Source organism: Cotesia glomerata, linkage group LG6, assembly GCF_020080835.1.
Source record: "Cotesia glomerata isolate CgM1 linkage group LG6, MPM_Cglom_v2.3, whole genome shotgun sequence".
Lineage (NCBI taxonomy): Eukaryota > Metazoa > Arthropoda > Insecta > Hymenoptera > Braconidae > Cotesia > Cotesia glomerata.
In genome coordinates, this window is record NC_058163.1 from 16,432,382 (window position 1) to 16,453,430 (window position 21,049).

General features: G+C 30.0%; 3 protein-coding genes across 6 annotated transcripts in view; 1 reads left to right on the plus strand and 2 right to left on the minus strand.

The window, feature by feature from the left end:
• The window catches only part of LOC123266732, a 751,444-nt gene that overhangs the window by 479,453 nt on the left and 250,942 nt on the right, over nucleotides 1-21,049 (plus strand). The gene's annotated exons all lie outside the window — the stretch shown is intronic.
• LOC123266736 lies at nucleotides 8,486-10,344 on the minus strand. Its single transcript, XM_044731135.1, has one exon. It carries the CDS (start codon nucleotides 9,992-9,994, stop codon nucleotides 8,588-8,590), a length of 1,407 nt encoding a protein of 468 aa, XP_044587070.1. The 5' UTR covers nucleotides 9,995-10,344; the 3' UTR covers nucleotides 8,486-8,587.
• Nucleotides 17,015-19,031, minus strand: LOC123266742. The gene is made up of 5 exons (XM_044731140.1): nucleotides 18,864-19,031; nucleotides 18,070-18,232; nucleotides 17,790-17,979; nucleotides 17,478-17,660; nucleotides 17,015-17,395 (listed from the first exon to the last, which is right to left on the minus strand). The coding sequence occupies exons 3-5, from the start codon at nucleotides 17,977-17,979 to the stop codon at nucleotides 17,202-17,204; spliced, it is 567 nt and encodes a 188-aa protein (XP_044587075.1). The 5' UTR covers nucleotides 18,070-18,232; nucleotides 18,864-19,031; the 3' UTR covers nucleotides 17,015-17,201.

Below are 21,049 nucleotides of genomic sequence, written 5' to 3' on the forward strand. Positions count from 1 at the left end.
GCACTTGGATGTTCATGATATAATGTTATTCGATTTATAAATACTACATCTCCAGACTTATCACCAGTTAAAATTTTACATTTTAACAATGAAACTCCTAGTTCAATAATCAAAAGTCGTGTTCCGTTGCATAAACCCTCGTTTACACTTAAATTTCTTATCAACATTACTATGCTGTATAATCTTAAACGTAGATGATGTGGGGGAAAATTTGGAGGATTTAATGTATGCAAATATTCTGTTAAAATTGATGCGTTAAGATCTCCGTTATCACAATTTTCAGTGCTATCTATACTTTCATATAATACCTCCGTTGACTCATCCAATAGTTCGACTAATTTATTATTTATATCATTGACATCAACATTTCTTGGAGATAAAATAGCAATTTGACTAAGTGTATCATAATCATTCTTCTTAATTACATCATAATAAACGTCTTTGACAATATCAGATTGTGGATCTGCAATTAAATTTTCGGGCACTGTAACAAAGTCATTAACGTCATTTAAAATTCCATCACCAATTAATAATAAAAATTTGGCAAATTCTGATTCTTCAGGTAATGTACGCATATTTTCAGTTAATGTAAATTTAGTAAAATGTTTCCACACTGATGAAAATTTAATTGATAGGTTGATAGTTTCAGACCGCGTAGCATACAACTTTATTGGAAGTAATTGTCTGAAATCTCTACCGAGTATAACAATTTTTCCTCCGAAAGGCAAATTATTATTTAATATGTCTCTTAATGTTCTATCCACCAACTCTAATGCATGTCTTGGAGCCATAGGTGCTTCATCCCAAATGAATACATCAGTGTTTTTTACCTGTTCATATTCTTTAGAATTTGATTTAATATTTGAGGATGAATCGAAATATAAAGGTACAGGCATATCAAATGATTTATGAACAGTTTTCCCACCAGGCAATAATGTTGCGGCAATTCCAGTATAAGCCATAGTATTAACATTTTTATTTTCACTGCGTAACATATGGTATAGAGTAGTATAAATAAAAGTTTTACCAGATCCACCTGGTCCATCGATGTAAAAGCAATTCATTCCATTACTTATAGTATTATGATTATTGACTGTATTGTAAATTAAATCCACAATTTCTTTTTGTTTTTGATTAAGAATTTCATATTGATTTTTTGAAATAGTTAAGTGGTCTTGATTATTATTATTATCATTATCATGATCGATTATTTCTTCTAGAATCATTTGTTCCATAGTTGGAAATTGATTAAGATGTGATCCTTCAGATATTAACAATCTACTTATTTCAGCGTAAGCTTTTGAAATTGCTATTTCTAATTCGCAGTTATTTTGAAAATCTTGAGACATTGAATTTTTAAAATTTTCCCATAGTAAATGAGGAGTGATCGGTTGACAATAAATTAATATTCTAACGAATAATCTTCGTAATTGTCTAGGCATTATCCAAGAATCAACTTCACTTAACGATCGTCGCCATTCATCATCATCTTCAATTATTCCAAGAGCTAAACATGCTTCAACAAATGTATTGAATTGTTGTCCATTGACATATTTTAAGTTTTGATAACTTGTTGCGCCTTTAGTATGTATTAACAACAATCTTAAATGAAATAATTCTGTTTGATTAGGTGATATAGAATACATTCTACCAATGACGTTAAATTTTGCTTTACGTTTTTCCCACCTATAAACATTCGAATCTTTTGATACCTTTTTATATACATAGAAAGATGGAATATCGGAATGTGATAATTTTCTAGCTTCTGGATCTCTGCTATTTAACTCAAAATAACCTAAAAGTATAGTTTTTTTTTGTAGTGCCTTATTTATACTTTCCTCATCATCAAGTGAATCTACTGTGATTGTATGTTAATGTTCTAAATGTACTGGTAAGCGCGTGACAGCATGACTTTTCTGTTGTAATTCTTTATTCAAAACTCGCCAACAAGCCTCCACTGGACCAACGTAACGTCCATCTATAAAATTTTTAATTTCATCATGATCTAAGTTGGCATCTGAGTTGGAATTATCTTGCAAATTATTCACAATATTTATTTCAGCAGCGTCATGACCTTTAAATATATATTTATATAAGTATTTAACAGCTTTTATGCTAGACACAATTTCTACATTAACATGACAATTAAATAATAATAATAATTTAGCATTGTATGGGACTACATGTCGATTGTCTACTTCATAGTTGTTTGATTTTGTGTATTTTTTATTCGTGTTTTGACGCTGATATTGAGGATAACCGTTGTCATCTAAAATCGTTTCCTCTTGAAAATTTCTAGGATAATGTTTTGAACATTTTCCATTTTCAATGCACCAATCTCCACAAGGACCATGTATCATATTCTTCATAACAATGTCATGTAACGTTTGATTTACATTAGGATCGGGAATTTCCGCAGAAATAAATTCGTCCACCTTAGCGGATGAATTGAATTTACTATCAACATCTAATGTAACTAATAGATGAATATGGGGAAGTCCACGTTTTTGATATTCTATAACATAGACATATGCAATAATCTTTCCAAAAAGATTTTGTTTTGTAATTATATTTAATAATTCTTTGACTTTTAAATAAAATACTCGTGTTACTAAATCCGGCCTATCGGCTGCTGTTTGGCCAGGCAGTAAATTTTCTTCAATTTCACGCCACTTAGGGTTGCATGTCATTGTGATAAATAAGTCAGGAGTTCCAAATTTACGAACCATACACATAGCATCTTGATAATGTTGAACCATATTTCGTGGTGAACTTATAAATGTTGATGGTAGTATAAACACTTTTCCAGGTCTGTCGTGAATGTTCGTATTATTTCGTTTTTAGGTAGATTTCTTTAGAAATCTAACTATTGTAGCCGGTCTCATGTCTTAATTTTAATAAAATTTTGTCATAATATGTTTTATTTCATCGAGTAATGTCGAAAAATAGCATTGGCTCAAAAGTTTATATATGTATTTATGTATGTATATATATATATATATATATATATATATATATATATATATATATATATATATATATATATATATATATATATATATATGTGATATAACGCGCCATGTCAGCAGGATTGCGCCCACAGTTCTCAACCGATCTTTATGAAATTTTGTGGACTTATTCTATGGATCAATACCAAGATCAAGTTCGAAGATGAGCAAAATCGGCTGGTTAGTTTTCGAGTTGTGGGTGTTTGAAAATTTTTTTCATTTTCAAAAAATTTTGAATTTTGTATATTTTGTGAAAATAATTTTCCAGGTGTAAAAAAAAGATAAAATCTATCAAATTTATCTTAAACTTTTTCTTCACATAATTTTTAAGCCGTAAAAGATAGCTTAAATCTATCAAATTTTCGTTAAAATTCATATAATTATCTTCAATTTGAGCTATTTTTCGTCGCTTTTTTTCAATTTATTTCGTAGTTGGAAAAATTAAAAAAAAAATAAGAATAAATTAATTTTTAGCTTTTATCGTCAAATGACTTTCATTTCTTACAAATCCTATTTGTTAGGTAGATGTCTTTGATTATATATTTGTTGTAGTCGGTCTCATATCGTTATTTGCAAAAATATAATGAAAAAAAAATTTTAGGACATGACCTAGTCAATTTGATTTTTTTAATTAAATGTTCAATGGATGAACATTTAGAGTTATAAAACAAAGATTCACCCTGAGAATAAAAAAAAATTATTCTAGTATTTTGTTTTTAAATTACGTATTTTTTTCAATATTCATCTAAGAAATCTACCTATCCATGTCGGGTATGGCCGAATGGCGTTTTTCGTAAATAGTCTACTAATCCTTGATAAGACTCAGCTCTTAGTCGTTTTTGATTGTTACGACAGTAATTTATTCGATCTTTTTCTATTTTTACGTAGTTGTCAACAATCATTGTTGAAATAATCTACGTCCCATTACGAATACATTAAAGTCATCTCGAATAGCGATTCGATATTTAACATAAGCATTTCTCGATATAGACTTATCTTTATTTAAACATTTAATATCTTTATGCCAACCTTGTGAACCATAAGGGTAAAATAATGGATATACCCAAGGTTCTACATTGGGATCCATTGTGCTAATAGTCTTTAGTTGTTTTGTATGTATATTTCTAATTGTCACGTATGAGTCGGGAATTTCTCCATCTGTTGTAGTTGAAAATACTGCAGCAACTTCATTAACCTTTTGCGCATTATAGCGACGCTTGTCTAATCCGTGTTTTAAAGAAAACAATAATTGTAATTCTGGTTCTCTATTGTTATTTTTTATTGTTTCTGCTTCCAATTCATCTTTCATCATTTGAAAAGATTTCGCAAAAATATTATGCTCTCTCATTATTTCTTCAAGACTCTTTACAATTTCTATATCTAGCTCAGAATTTCGTTGACAACGAAAGTTTGATGCTTCGTTAGCATCTATTATAAACAATTGACCGTTCGACGGTAATTTTCCAGCTTCAGGATATAAAGATTCATTAACTTTATAATATATTTGACCCTGAATTTTAAAACAAAATGGACCAGGACGTCTGTTATCGAAAGTGACTAAATTTGCATTAAATGACGCAAACGAAAAAGAGCTATTGTAATAACGAATTCTATTAAAAAAATGATTTGAATGATCGTGAGAACCATCAAAAAGATTTTTTAAAAATAATGGAGCATCAGGTAAATCAGGAAGTCCTACTTCACCATGACTGCAGCAATCATTAAATGACAATTTTTTATTGGCAACTTGTTCATCCACAAAATGCCGTGCATTACAATGTGCACAAATTACAGTCATTGGTCCTAAATAATGTTGTTTGATATTGTCATTCTGATTTCGAGTTTGGTTACTGTTGCCGTTGGTGTTATTATTATTACTGTTGTTATCGTTGTTGTTATTGTTATTGTTGTTGTTGTTATTGTTGTTGTTGCTGCTGTTGTTATTAATATTCTCCTCTAAATTAAGATCATTATTATTGCAAGTTGTACTTTCAAGAGAAAATGAAGCATTAATAGGAAAATTAGAACGTTCGTTTAAAGCATTTTCGTCACTGGAACTTTCAGTAAACTGTTGAAATTTACTCGAAATTAAATTATAAGTAGAAAAATCATAAATGTATCGTTTAGTTTCACCGCTTACATGATATATTCCGCTTGACGCTGAAGGTTCATTATGTAAATGAAGTAAACGTGGTAATATTTGATTTTGATTAATCGTTATGTTCGGAGGTGCCAAAGGTGACAGTGTGTGAACAATATTATCGTTGTGTTGAGATGTATTTTTTTTAGATATTCTCTTTAATTTTCTAGATTCATTATACTTGTCCAATTTTGCTCTGTTGAAGATTTTTTCTTCTTCTGGAGTACGGTTCATCTTTTTTTTTGGCATAGTATTTATATTATAAATATGTGTTAAAATTTCACTCCAAAAAATCACCGAAAATAGTAATAAATCACATACAATCAAAAATGATATGTAATTAAAAGGTACTAAAGATCACCAAAAAACAAATTATCACCTAAAAAATTATCGTACTAATTAAATTGAAAAACTTTATTAAACAAATTAATATTAATTAATCTCAGGTTTGAGGTGAATAAAAAAAAAAAAGCGTACACTGTAGTTGTTAAAAATAAAAGAATAGTATATTTAAAATATACAAATATGTATTGTAATATTAATTTTTAACACAAAATCAGTTAAATAACGTCTTGAAAACTTAAAAAAAAAAAGAAAAAATGTGATTCGTAATGTTCGAAATTTCGATAAGTTTTGTAACATTAAAATTTATATATAGTTTGAAAAATTTATTTGTTGAAATATATAGGTATATAAAATTATCAGTTCTTATAGATTATATTTATAAACTTCTATTGATTTAAAATTTAAAAATGGTCTTATATAATCTTTGTGTAAGAAGTGTTTATATGTTAATAGTTTTTTTGGTTTTTTTATTTGATTTTTAAAATTTAATACATTTAAAATGGTTATTTATAACCTTTGTTCAATTTAAAACATTCATATTCTTACTATCACTTTTCAATCAATCCTTAATTTCAATATTAAAATATATCTATCATATTTTTTTTTCACTTTTTATTTCAATTTTATTATCAATTTAACCTCAAATTTATTTTCAATTTTATTCCAAATTTATTTTAAATTTTATTTCAAATTTATTTTCAATTTTGTTTCAAATTTTATTTCAAATTTATTTTAATTTTTTATTTTGTATTTTCCAATATTTTCTATGATCATCCGGGAAGGAATGGTCCTGGTTCACCAGTGACGAAATCTGAAATAAAAAGTAAATAAATTGATTATTTGAATCTTCACGCGATTATGCCATGTTACTTATATAAATATTTCATTGATCATTATCAATTGGAAAAAATTCAATGTGTTGTTTACTGCATATAAAGATAACATCATTAATGATAATTATATTATTAAATGCATAAGTATGTAATTTAACTGATTTACAACGAATTTTTAAGATTGAAGAGTGTAAATAAAATAAAATTTAAAAAATCATTGAAGAAACGTTTAATTTTAATAGCAAGTAGCCAAGACAATTATCAAATTTACTAATAATAGAAAAATTAATTACATTAAAATATAATTACAATGTATTTAATTTATTCTTAATAAAATAATAATCTACTTGTAAATTATGACAAAGATAAACAATGTAACATTATAAATATTATATTACCATATATTTTCATTACTTACATGACTTTTTGCCACTGAAATTTTAGAATAATTATAAGATATTCGGCCAATACGATTCTCAGCCAAAAAATTCGATGCACAAAAATTGTAAATACAATAATAATTGTATAAAATGTATGTCAAACATACACTTACTAAAACAGTAATCGTATAACTGTAAAATGTTATTAATCGATTATTAATAACTGAAAAATTCTCAATAAAGGTTGTGAGGAGTCACTTAAACAATCATTGATCGAAGTAATCATCCAAAATAATAATCAATCAAAATTGATTGTCAATATCATCTGATAATTTAAATGATATTTGTATATATATGGTTAAAAAACACAAACATTTTAGAATAAAATTCATATAGTTGAATATTAAATTCATCTGGTATAAATCGCAATAATGGCAATCTCTATTGTTATTTTAAAGTCTTTGATAAAGACTATAAATATATCGCAAGTATTATAGATAATTTATAGTATGTTCTTTCCACTATGTCTAACTATACTCAATTGTTTAGTTATCATTTCAGTCAAACATTAGGGTTCATTTGAAATAATAGCGGCAACTTAAATGAACCTTGAAGCCGTTAAAACGCTGACAGTATATTAATAGCTAATTTGCACACATCATATTTAAGTAGAATTCTCAATCATCGTCCATTATTTTAAATAATAGTTTTAAGAAAATAAAGAAAAAATATTCTATTATTATATTTTCTATATTCTATAAGATAGATTGATAATTGTGTTTTGTCGAAAACTATCCAATGCGGATAATTCCCGTAATTGTTTTAAATTATACGATAAAGTTGGGATTAGGAAATTAAATAAATATACTTGGATTTTTTGGGGAACAATTTAGAAGAATTTATTTGTCCCCAAAGGAGGAAAACCCAGCTAGGCTGGGAAAAAACCTCCTTGATGAAATTATACAAGTAAATTGTGTATGTGTAAGTGTGAATGTGTAAAATTACGTTGCAATAACGCAATAGGGGTGAGCTCAACCGCCTTAGATAGAAGATTATCGATAATTTGAATTAGACAAGTCCCAAGGTGGGAGCTAGTAATATCTAATCACTTTGAACTATCTCAGAGTGAGATCTATTAATGTTCAATTGTCTCAAGGTGAGAGCAAATAATATTCAATTGATAACAGAATGTTAGTCAATTGAGTTTGATGTTTTTAGTGTAGAAATTAGTCAAATGATTTGAAGTTGGAATTAAATTATTTATAAGCTAAATTAAATAAGATCGTAATTAAATATCAATAACTAATTTAATGTAATTAATTGTTAGTATCACGCGTCAATTATGGATTGACTAAAGCCGCGTGGCTGATGCAATCCTTTGTTAACGGTGGCGCGTAATGGCCGCGTGGCGTCACTAAATAAATTTACTTGATTTTATTTATGTTAATTCACTGAACTATTAAACTGATTTAAATGAATTGAGAATTTAAAGTATAATTGAAGCTAATATAATTATTTATATTTAATGAATAATTTTAATATTTAAATGAAAGTGAGATGTAAGTAAGAAATATCAGAATTGATTCGCACAGAGTAGTCGTACTAGTACAAAAGTCCAAGCACAACTGTTGCAGCCGGCCACGTGAGCCGGCTTCTCTACCATAACCAAGGCGCGCATGGGCGACGGCCATAGCGTGATACGATTATTCCCGAGTTGTAACGATTAAGCCCGAAGGCGCAATTCTTCTTATAAGTATGTGACTAGGTCCTTTTCCTAGCGGTTAAACATACTCCCCCCGTTGCGAAGGTTGAGCAAGATATTATGAATAGTGTTTACAATCAGTGATATTACATGATTACAATATTTTGAATTTACAGATTTTAAGAATTGATTGGTAATGGACATAACAGAGTAATATTCCGTTTATATATGCCTTGAGCTGTTCGAATTGAAGCCACTCGTGTTATGTTATCCTCTCCTGGATGAGTCTCGATCACTACTCCCAGCTGCCACCGCATACAGGGTTGGTTTTTGTCCATCAGTAAGACAATTTGATTGACCTTAATATCCCCTCGATTGGAGTCCCATTTTTGCCTGGTCTGCAACTCATGAAGGTATTCCAAATACCAGCGTTTCCAGAAATCTTGTCGCGCCTTGACAGTGAATTGCCATGAGCTTAGTCTATTATCTGGAACGTCAGAAAAATCATTTTCAGGTAGCATAGTGAGAGGACGACCTATTAAAATGTGTGCAGGAGTTAAAGCAATAGGATCATTAGGATCACTTGACAATGAACATAGAGGACGAGAATTTAATATAGATTCAATTTGTATAGCCAGAGAATTTAATTCTTCAAATGTTAAAAGTTGTTCTTTCACTACTCGTTTAAAATGATGTTTAAATGACTTGACTGCCGCCTCCCAGATACCCCCGAAATGAGGAGATAAAGGTGGATTGAATTTCCAGACAATGTTTCTCTTTATTGCATAGTTGTTAACAATGTCCTGATGGGACTTAGAGTTGAATAGTTGGTAAAGTTCTATTAATTGATTATTTGCACCCACAAAATTGGTACCATTATCAGAATATACATGAGATGGAACCCCTCTTCTACCAATAAAACGTCCGAAAGCTCCTAAGAAACCCTCGGTAGTTAAATCACTTACGATTTCTAAATGTACAGCCTTAGTAGCCATGCAAACAAAAACACATCCATAGACCTTGACTTTAGTTCTGTTTCGAAATTTACGTTCCTTGATAAAGAGAGGTCCAAAATAATCAATTCCTACGTGAGAAAATGGCGGAGATTCCGAGACTCTAGAACTAGGCAAATCGGCCATTTTACTTTGTAAGAGAATTGGTTGATATCGAATGCATTTAACGCAATGTCTAATGATTTTACGTACTTGATTTTTGCCATCTAGCAGCCAAAACTTATGTCTAAGATTTGAAAGTGTACTTTGTATACCCGAATGATACAAACTTTCATGAGTTTCTCTAATAATTAGATCAGTAACATAATGACGTGAAGGTAATAAAATAGGATGTTTTTTCGAAAAGGATATAGGAGCATGTTTCAAACGGCCTCCCACTCTCAATAATCCGTTTGAATCAATAAATGGATTAAGGCATCGTAATCGTAGATTTTTAGTCTCTCCGGTTTCTTTAATTTGTTTGATTTCATCATAATATTGTTCGTTTTGAATCAGAGTTAAGATTTTAATTTCAGTTAATAATTTTTCTTCTACGTTTAAAGGTTTGTGTTTGAATGGATTATCTTTTAACATTCGCAAACAATAGGAAAAAGAATTTATAAGTTTAGAATATGATGAAAACCGTTTAAATAAATTGTCAGTGGAAGCTAGTAAACAAGTAATTTTTGAACACCAGGAAGTTCAGAAAGAACTGCCGGCTTTAAGTTAGGCCAATTGAGAGGATCCTGTGATAGCCACGTAGGACCTATCAACCACATTTTGTTATTTAGAAATTCAGAAGGAAGTTGACCTCTAGATAAGCAATCTGCCGGGTTATCCTTGGTTCTGACATGTCGCCATTCGATTTTACTGCAAAGGGTTTGAATTTGTGTAACGCGATTCGCTTCAAAGACCTTGAGAGTGCTGGGAGATCGTTTGAGCCATTGAAGTATAATAGTTGAATCAGACCAAAATGTGACTTTAGATATGTCAAAGTTAAATGAAGGAATTGTGTCCTTATATAATTTAGCAAGTAATAATGCTCCACATAATTCTAATTTTGGAATTGTAACATCTTTAATGGGAGCAACTCGAGATTTGGAACAAACTAATTTCACGATCACATCTCCATGTTTATTCACTGATCTTATATAAATGCAAGCACCATAGCCTACTCTACTAGCATCACAAAATCCATGCAGTTGTATGTCAGTCGGATCAGGAATTAAAATATTTCGTTCAACCGAAAAGTCTTTGATTAGGGGTAATTGTTCAGCAAATTTACACCAGCGCAAATGCAACTCTTGTGGGACCGTTTCATCCCAATGGACCTTTAATTTCCAACATTCTTGAATGATGGGTTTTGCCGCTAATACAATAGGACCGAGAATTCCGATAGGATCGAAAATTTTTGCAATGTCAGATAAAATGGTTCGTTTAGTTATTTTTCGTGATGAATCGTTTGATTTGACTGTATAGATAAATTCGTCAGTTAGAGAATTCCATGCTATGCCCAAAGTTTTAGAGATAGGATCATCATTAATAGCACAATCTAAATCTAAGGTTCTTTGATCGAAATTATCCAGTGCGTGTCGGTGATTCGAAGCCCATTGTCTGAGTTCAAATCCACCCTTTCGCACTAGTTGAATGATTTCGTCACGCAATTTTAAAATTTCGGTCAAAGAATTGGATCCGGTTAATAAGTTGTCGACATAAAGATCTCGTTTTAATATTTTTGAAGCTACAGGAAAATTATGAGATTCGTCATCAGCAAGTTGATTTACCGTGCGTATAGCTAGAAATGGAGCTGCAGAAACCCCAAATGTAACTCGTTTAAGTTCAAAGGTACTAATTTTGTCATTATGATAATAAAGGATTCGTTGAAATTTATGATGATCCGGATGTATGCAAATTTGTCGATACATTTGAGCGATATCAGAAGTCATAGCATAGACAAAAGTGCGAAAACGTAAGAGAATGGTGAAAAGATTATCTTGTATAGTAGGCCCTGTTAGTAAGACTTCATTCAAGGAGATACCTTTATCGGTTTTAGCTGAAGCATCAAATACAACGCGTACCTTAGTGGTAGTGCTGGATGTTTTATTATCGGATGATGGGGCATGTAATACCCTGGTCCACTATCATCCGGTACGTGTACCATGTGGCCAAGATTGATGTATTCATTCATGACTTTATTGTATTCGGATTTTAATGATGAGTCTGAATTTAATCTCTTCTGTAAAGACAGAAATCTATTTAGAGCCTTTTGTTTGGAATTCCCGAACTCGACATCGTCTGCGCGAAAGGGTAGTTTTACTATATATCGACCGTCTGTATCGCGAATAGTAGTGTTTTGATAATAAGTCTCACATGTAGAATCCTCAATAGATCGAGAATCACTAGAACTTATGTCTTCAATAGTCCAGAATTTTGTTAATTGACTCGACAGATCAGTTAGTTGACAAGTTACAGAAAGTATATTTTTGTCGTCAATGACTCCTCCCGCTACAACCCATCCTAGTTGCGTTTTTGTAATATTAAATCACAATCATTTTGTGAGCAGTTAATCTGTCCGACAGATAGAAGAGAAAGTGTGGTACCTGAACCGATAAGGACATCTACGGGTCTTGGTATATGAAATTCCGGATCAGCAAGTATTATCTTTTTAGGTATGTCTATTTTATTACGTGGAAAGATTTCATTTGGACTCAGCTCTGCAATTTCGTTAACAGTTAAAAATGATAATGATCTTTGAAATTTATTATTTAAAGATTTACAACTTATTTGAACGACATGTTTTGAAAAGGTTTGCATTCCATTAACAGCCCCGATCGGAATAGAACAGTTTTGCATTGGCAATTTTAATTTGCTAGACAAATTTTCAGTAATGAAATTAGCTGTTGCACAGGTGTCAAGTAAAGCGCGAGCTTGTATGAATCCACCCGTTGAATCACGCAACTGGATGAGTGCGCTCATCATCAATTGGAAACGCGGTGTTCTGAGAATTGTCGTATAGTTGTGTACTACTAGTCAAGCTGTAGATCCCTTATCAGTCGTAACAGTAATAGGTGACTCGGATTTTACGGCCTTGTTCTTTGAAGTATTCGGATTAGAGGGTTGTTGAACTGTCTTTTGTTGAATGTGCAGTTTGGTATGATGGAATTTCTTACAGGTTTGACATCTACTACTGGAAGGGCAAGTTCCTTTGTGTTCGCGAAGACAATTATTGCAAAGTTTAGCAGATTTTACAAATTTTATGCGTTCTCCTATAGTTAATGCATCAAACTTATAACATTTATAGAGCGGATGAGATAGTTTACAACATGGACAGGCAGTAGAAGTGGTTGTTACCAAAGCTCGGACTGGTGAGTCTGTTTTTTGTTTCTTGAAATTATTACTCGAATATTCATTACGTCGTCTTTTAAAAGAGCCATCGGAGTCGCGCTGTTTATTAGGTTTACGTGTACTGAGTCGGAAAGCAGTTTTTATTATAAATTTGCTAAATGCGTCAAACGTTGGGAGAGTGTTATCGTCTTCGTACGTTTCGTCCCATTTGTCTCTAATTTCTGTTGGTAATTTAAGTTCTAATAATCTTACTATAAATGCGTCAGTTGGGTTTGCTTTTAATGATTTTAAATCATTTAAGTGTTGTCGAGCATCATCTATGAATTTAGTGAGATTTTCATTAGTCGGGGTTGATATTGAATTAAGATTTAAAAAAGCGTCATAATGTTTAAAAACTAAAGCGCGCTCTTTCTGATAAGTTTCTGTTAAAAGGTCCCAGGCCTGTGTATAGTTTTCTGCACTTGCATCCAAAAGCGCGAGCTTGTTTGCAGCAGAACCAGTTAAACATCCGCGAAGGTATAAAAACTTATTAAGATCATCTAAATCTTTACGTTCGTCGATCAGTGTCTTAAATGTATTTTTAAAAGAAAGCCAATTTTCAAAGTTGCCATCGAATATGTGAAAAACGGAGGTAGGGAGCTTAGTAAGTCGTTGAGTCTCGAGTGTTCGATTAAGAGTCGAAGCGTTAATTGCAGTTTGAATAGTGGCATTGAGAACATCTTGATTGGGAATTTTTATTTTAGTTGCAAGATTGTAATAAATTTTGCGAATTCCGTCCGCGAGTTCTATTTCTGGGTCCTCAGGTTTGTTCACTTCTAATTCGTCGATACTGGCATCGTACTGATCGAACATTTTTTCGATTTTAGGAAAACGTAAAGAAGCAGTCTGAATGTCTGTGGTCTTTGCTGTTAATTCATCGTTCAATGCGGTAATTTTAGCAGTTAATAGAACACGTGTTTGTTCTAAAGTCATTTTTGTTTTAGTCATTTTGCGATAAATTTATATGATAATAATAGTAATAATAAATAACAATAATAAATATCAATTGATAATTAATTATCTTATTTCTGTAATAAATAGATCACTTACAGTAATCAATTGATTTGAGAAACAATTTAAATAATTAATTATAATTAAATATTAAATAATTTGAGAATTGGTAATTAATTATTCTGTTGCACAACAATTAATCACCGGACAATGATCAATTAATTGTGAATTGTCGACTAATTAATTAAATTAAGTTATACGTAAATAATTAAAATAATAACGTAAATAAATATTTGAATGATAACCAATTGCACTAGTTGACCGATGAATTGATTGCCAAGTGACAATCGATCAGTCAGCCAAAGTCAAACAATTAATTAAATTACAAATAAATAAGTTGGATATATTATCAAATGATTAAATAATATATTAATTAATATTATAAATGATTTAGTGTTAAAGACTTATCTTATTTGTATTGAAGTCCAACGATGCTGGCAGCAGCTGGGTGGTATAGTGATTGGATCTTCGGAACGTCTTGCTCGTCTTCGCAAATCAGGGTTCGTGTACACTTCAAACCTCACAGGAGGCACCAAATGTTTTGTCGAAAACTATCCAATGCGGATAATTCCCGTAATTGTTTTAAATTATACGATAAAGTTGGGATTAGGAAATTAAATAAATATACTTGGATTTTTTGGGGAACAATTTAGAAGAATTTATTTGTCCCCAAAGGAGGAAAACCCAGCTAGGCTGGGAAAAAACCTCCTTGATGAAATTATACAAGTAAATTGTGTATGTGTAAGTGTGAATGTGTAAAATTACGTTGCAATAACGCAATAGGGGTGAGCTCAACCGCCTTAGATAGAAGATTATCGATAATTTGAATTAGACAAGTCCCAAGGTGGGAGCTAGTAATATCTAATCACTTTGAACTATCTCAGAGTGAGATCTATTAATGTTCAATTGTCTCAAGGTGAGAGCAAATAATATTCAATTGATAACAGAATGTTAGTCAATTGAGTTTGATGTTTTTAGTGTAGAAATTAGTCAAATGATTTGAAGTTGGAATTAAATTATTTATAAGCTAAATTAAATAAGATCGTAATTAAATATCAATAACTAATTTAATGTAATTAATTGTTAGTATCACGCGTCAATTATGGATTGACTAAAGCCGCGTGGCTGATGCAATCCTTTGTTAACGGTGGCGCGTAATGGCCGCGTGGCGTCACTAAATAAATTTACTTGATTTTATTTATGTTAATTCACTGAACTATTAAACTGATTTAAATGAATTGAGAATTTAAAGTATAATTGAAGCTAATATAATTATTTATATTTAATGAATAATTTTAATATTTAAATGAAAGTGAGATGTAAGTAAGAAATATCAGAATTGATTCGCACAGAGTAGTCGTACTAGTACAAAAGTCCAAGCACAACTGTTGCAGCCGGCCACGTGAGCCGGCTTCTCTACCGCTAACCAAGGCGCGCATGGGCGACGGCCATAGCGTGATACGATTATTCCCGAGTTGTAACGATTAAGCCCGAAGGCGCAATTCTTCTTATAAGTATGTGACTAGGTCCTTTTCCTAGCGGTTAAACAAATTGACTGAATGAAATTAATTTAGTATTAAAACTTCTTAAACTAATTAAAAACAAATTGATTTTTATTCTTATTAGCTAAGTTAGAAGTGCACGTACAGCGCGCAATTTAAATTTCCAAAAAAAATTAAAATATAAGAGAAAATAAAATACATAATTCTAATGATTAAATAACGTAGAAATACATCGAAGTAATTACGTTAAGCTTACCAATGAAATATCAGTCATTCAAGACATATTATTTTCCGAATATAGAAATTCAAAAAATTAATAAAATCGCAATATTAAATAACATATGCCGCACAATTTTGCAATCGAAAGAAATATTAAATTAACATATAATACCATAATAGGTAAACAAAAAATGATTTATGAGGATATTATTTTAAGTAATAATTGTACATTAAGAATGTTCATAGATTCTATATTTAAGAAACACATTGTTATAAGTACTCATTATTGTTGTGATATTTGTATTCACATCGTACGTGACATTATTTAGAATAATTATCATAGAACACAAATTATTGATACAAACATAGAAAGAATTATAATAATAGTATAAGTAATTGTATAATAATTATATGGTAATTATAAAAGTGCTGTTCACAAACCATTGTTAGCATTAAAGTCTTAATTTTTTTTTGTTCATAATTAAAAAAGAAATTATTACTTTAATCGACAAACGCGAAAAAACACATCATATCAAAATATTTCAATTAATAGCAACTTTTAACATTCAAAGAAAGGAATAACTCTAAATAACTTAAACAGTAAAGTATCATATTCATAATTTAGTTTAAAAGTCGTATCAATTTAATCAAGGTATTACTGAAAAATGAAAATCTTATCAATTTAGTTTGAAAATAATAGTTAACACAAGCTATTATACCATGTAGGGATCTTAACAACATACATTCATTTAAAACAAGATATGTCAAATAAAAGCCCCTATTTAAAATCAGAACGAACAAATAATATTTAAAATGAAAAACATCACCCTAAAACTCAACCTTGAAAATCGTATTTCAACTTTTCAACTAAAAACATTCAAGTCAAAAAATAATATTCTCAAATAAAAAAAAAAAAAAAAACATAATTATTAAAACTCAAACTCAAAATGTTATCAATTAAATCAAAGCATAATTTTTAAATAAAAAAATGTATCGAATCAAGTCAAAAAAAAAATTAAAAGCACTTGAAATTTATGTCATTCAATTTGCTATCATCCTCAAGTACTAAAACGTCAATCAACATTCAAACTCTTGTTATACTATAACGAGCAATAATCTATCTTTCTTTTTAAATAGTTAATAAATTTAAATAGGTAATATATACTTAAAAATAATTTGGTTAAAGTATGTAGCTGACTTATTGAGATTACTTATTACATAACATAACCAATTCAATAGTATTAATTATAAATATTAAAACTATCAGTCATAGTATTAATTATAAATATTAAAATTATCAGTCATTTTTTTTACTTTAAAGTTAATAAATATTTTAAAATACGTTATAGTTTTTTTAACACTATAAAAGTTCAAATTTCTTAAATAGAAATGACTATTATGGGTAGTTTTTAGTTATAGTTATATCACTTTTTATAAATCTTTATCTTAAAAACTAAATAATTCAGTTCAATAGTATTCTTTTTTTTATATTGAAAGATATTATTAGTATCTCAATAGTATTAAGTCATTTTATCAGTTATATATACCTATTTAAAATCTATTAACGTAAATTAACTTCCATAGATAATGAAAAGATAATTGCTAATAGTATCTGAACGGTGAAAACTTTAACGTGTTTCCTTGCTACCGTCCGGAATGTCCATCTTCTCTGAATTCGGATACTGTTAAGAAGATAATGGTACATCTCGATTTTTACAATCAGCAGAAAATTTCTTCTCTTGATGCGCTGTCGATGGTGATCTAATCCGTTTAGGTTGAGGGCTTCTATAATTTCTATTGAGCTGTATCTCAGTCAAAACTTTATCATCAATGAGGGTTATGTTTGACAAATCCTGGCATTGAATGTAGGGTATTCCAACTATAACAAACGATGAAAAGAAACTTTATGTATATTCGTACATTCCAAAAACTATAATTAAAAAGAATAACTAAAAACTCACAGTTTTTATCGCGACACAATTTACCGTTAACTCTGACATGTGATCCAGCATTAATTACATTTGATTGATTTTTCATATTGTATACCTGAATAGTTACTTTGAACTGAAGATCAGTAATAGAGCCAGACCCATTACCATATTTTCCGCTTGTTGTTATGTTGTCATGAATAAATCCTTCAGTAACTGTAAAAAAAATTAAATTAACAGAGTGGTATATTTATTTAAGAACAAAAACTAATTTCAAAAAAATAAAAAATTTTTGAACATCAAGTTACAATAAAGTAAAATCAATTGAGAAATTTCAAGACCTACCGATAAAACCGTACAAATTTGGAATTTCACTCAAAGAAACTGTAAGTAAAGTTTGCGTGACAGGAGCTGCGGCAAATTTTTTATATTCTGTTTTTGATGAAATGTTCAATTCAAATTCAGCAAGTTCCTCACTTGGATCAAAATAATTTTTGTCGGCTGGTGTACACTTTAAACAATCCAGGGAGAACATCTAGAAAACAATCATAAAATTTAATTAAATAATTCTTATATAAAAATAGCTAGAAAGTGACAAATATTTCAATTTCTAAATCACACTTACACAATTCGCTTGAATTATAGACTCATACTTTGTAGCATCTCGGTCCCATGCTAATACCCGAACCTGACGTCCTTGACGATTATTTATTATAAATCTAAATAAACTTTTTCCTTTCTTCAAAGTTTTAACTCCCTCTACTGATTCCGCATAACCACATATTTTGCTATAATGAATATACAAAAAATTTTTAGTATTAAAATTCTAACACGAAATAAAATAAAAAAACACGCTTTTATAAAAAATCCAACTAAAAAACAGAAAATAAAATTTAATCAATTTGGATAAAAATAGTATCATTAAGAAATAAATGTATTTTAATGTCAAAAAGCGTGGGGTGCATTAAAAGTGCTTTTTTAAGATATTATCAAAGTGATGATCCCTCTACTCATCTGTCAATAAAATGTTTATAACTACTGACCTATGCACCCCACGCTTTTTTACAATAAAATACATTTATTTCTTAGAGCGTGTTAAAAAGGCTCAAATCAAAAATTAGAAAAATCATATTTCATATAAAAAACAAACGATGTTTTTTAATTTAATTAAAATCAAGATGAAAGATTATTTAATGTCGGCTTCCTTTATTGTCATAAAACAAATTCAATAATATACGTAATTTTTTTAGTTTTATACTTTAATGTTTGTTATTAATTAATTTCAAGTTAAGATTATTCATATTAAACAAAAAGAAAAGTAATTTTCTGATGCAACAATATGGCCGATGAACGCATTTTAACCACACAATGAACACGTGCTTGAATTATAGAATTAACAATAAATATAATTTCTTATACTTTCACAAATAGATCTCCAACACTTATGCAATCGAAGTCTTCATTAGTTATAACAGACATAATGAACGTCGTAATTTAAAAATTAAAAATTGCAAAACGTTTATTATGTTTATTTTATTAATTTTACTTAATAGAACCCGCAACGTATGTATATATACGTGTTAACGCGTCGAGTGTTAAACGAAAAAGAAAGATTGTAAAACTACACATATCAAGTAAATGTCTTGACATGCGCATTACTTAATTATGTACATTAATTGACCAACGTAGTTATGAAAATTATTACATTCACTAATTTATAATTTATTTATTTTTGTATGTATAATACTATAAAATATTATATTATATAACATTAAATATTAAATATTATAACATTAAATATATAAATAACATTTTTTATATTATTATTAATAAATAATAATAATAAAATAATACAGTTTGCACCATAGATATTTTCATATCTACCATCTAATGAAAGTTTATTGATATAAGAATATTATCATCGTTGTTTATTTAAATTTTATTTTTATTATTAATTATTAATTCATCATTAACAAATCTGCTTACAATTGAATATTCGCGCGCCTTTATTTCGACCAATAAGGAATCAGTAACCATTTTTCGATTACTATCGATTAGTTTTCGATACTAAGCTAACTTCAATTTTAACATCAATTTTAATATATAAGATAAAAAATATCGATGGCGTTAAAGATGTATTGACAGAAGGTCAAGTAAATAAAATTAAAGTTCGTAGTTCGTCATTAAGAGTTGAATGAATCGTAAAAAATATATTGTATAAATAATAATAATTGTAATTTATTGAAAGAGGCCGTAGGACGTAGTCCTCTAACGGCCAAAAGCATATACAGAGTATACAAAATATCTTAAAATTAGGTACAGATCAATATAGTTTTAAGTAAAAATCAAAAACAAAAAGTGCTCATAAGCTATTATCGACAATCAAAATAGATTCTTATAATGTGAATGTTAATATTGATGGGTCTCTCAACGTCAATTTTATCACAATAACATAAATTTAATTAATCAAGATTAATAATGAATACTGAAACAAAAACAGTCTACTTCAAGTCTTATACCATATTGCACAGGATAGCAAATAACTAAATTGCACTTGGTCAAAAATGCAGAACACACTTAGAGATCGGCACGCTCAGTAGCTAATAAGTGTTTATAACAACTTGTTTTAAATATTGCTAGTGAGTCAGCTGCTATTATTGATGGCGGCAAGGAATTCCAAAAGGAAGTCCCCAGAACCACAAAGGAGTGCTGAAGAATTGAAGTACGTGGAATCGGCGCCAGAAGTGTATCAGTCCGATTATTGTCCCTATGTCTCGCGACATTATGGTTTATCCTTATTCTATCCTTTAAAAAAGCATTTTTATTCATGACTAACATTCCGTAATAAATGCAGCCCATCAGGTGAAGCCGACGATGATATGGCAAAAGCCACCAAAGATCAAGCCGCGGTCCATTAATGTGTTCTCCAAGTCGTTTACGCAGCACAAAGCGCGCACAGTTGTTCAGAGCAACTTTCAGCTTTTTCTCAAGGCCCTGATTTAGGTTAGTGAGAGCTACGGCACAATAGTCAAAAATAGGAAGCACCAAACTAGTTACTAATTGACGCTTTAGAGCAACGTTCAGTTCATTAACCGACTGGCGGAGTCTGTATAACAATCTCGAAACTGAATTACAAATCCTACCGACCTGATCAACCCACGATAGTCTCTGATCAATTAAAACACCGAGGTATTTGAAGCTAACAACATAGTCAATATTTTCATTTCCCAATACGATACTCGGTATCTGGTCTAGCTTGATCAAGTTAACATTGAATGCACTGCCTAATATCATAACTTTTGTCTTGGAGGCATTAATCTTCAGTTTATTTAATCGACACCACTCCAACACGGCAGCAAGATCTTCATTCATCCTCTCAATTGTACTATCCAGGTCAGTGATTTTACATGTTAGATAGAGTACACCATCATCTGCGAAAAAGAGATAACTGCTATGCCGTAGACATGTAGGAAGATCATTAATGAACAGTGAGAATAACAGCGGGCCAAGAACACTTCCCTGAGGCACTCCTGTAAGGCAATTCCTCCATGTCGACAATTGTGCACCATCTCTAACTGCGTGTCTTCTTTCCGACAAGTAACTGT

Coding starts and splice junctions, on each gene's coding strand:
- LOC123266736 (XM_044731135.1), bottom strand. CDS start 9,994: ATGTTAAAAGATAATCCATTCAAACACAAACCTTTAAACGTAGAAGAA.
- LOC123266742 (XM_044731140.1), bottom strand. CDS start 17,979: ATGTTCTCCCTGGATTGTTTAAAGTGTACACCAGCCGACAAAAATTAT. Junction 17,661..17,789: donor AAATTTGTACGGTTTTATCG/GTAGGTCTTGAA, acceptor TTTTTTTTACAG/TTACTGAAGGATTTATTCAT. Junction 17,396..17,477: donor ATTGTGTCGCGATAAAAACT/GTGAGTTTTTAG, acceptor CGTTTGTTATAG/TTGGAATACCCTACATTCAA.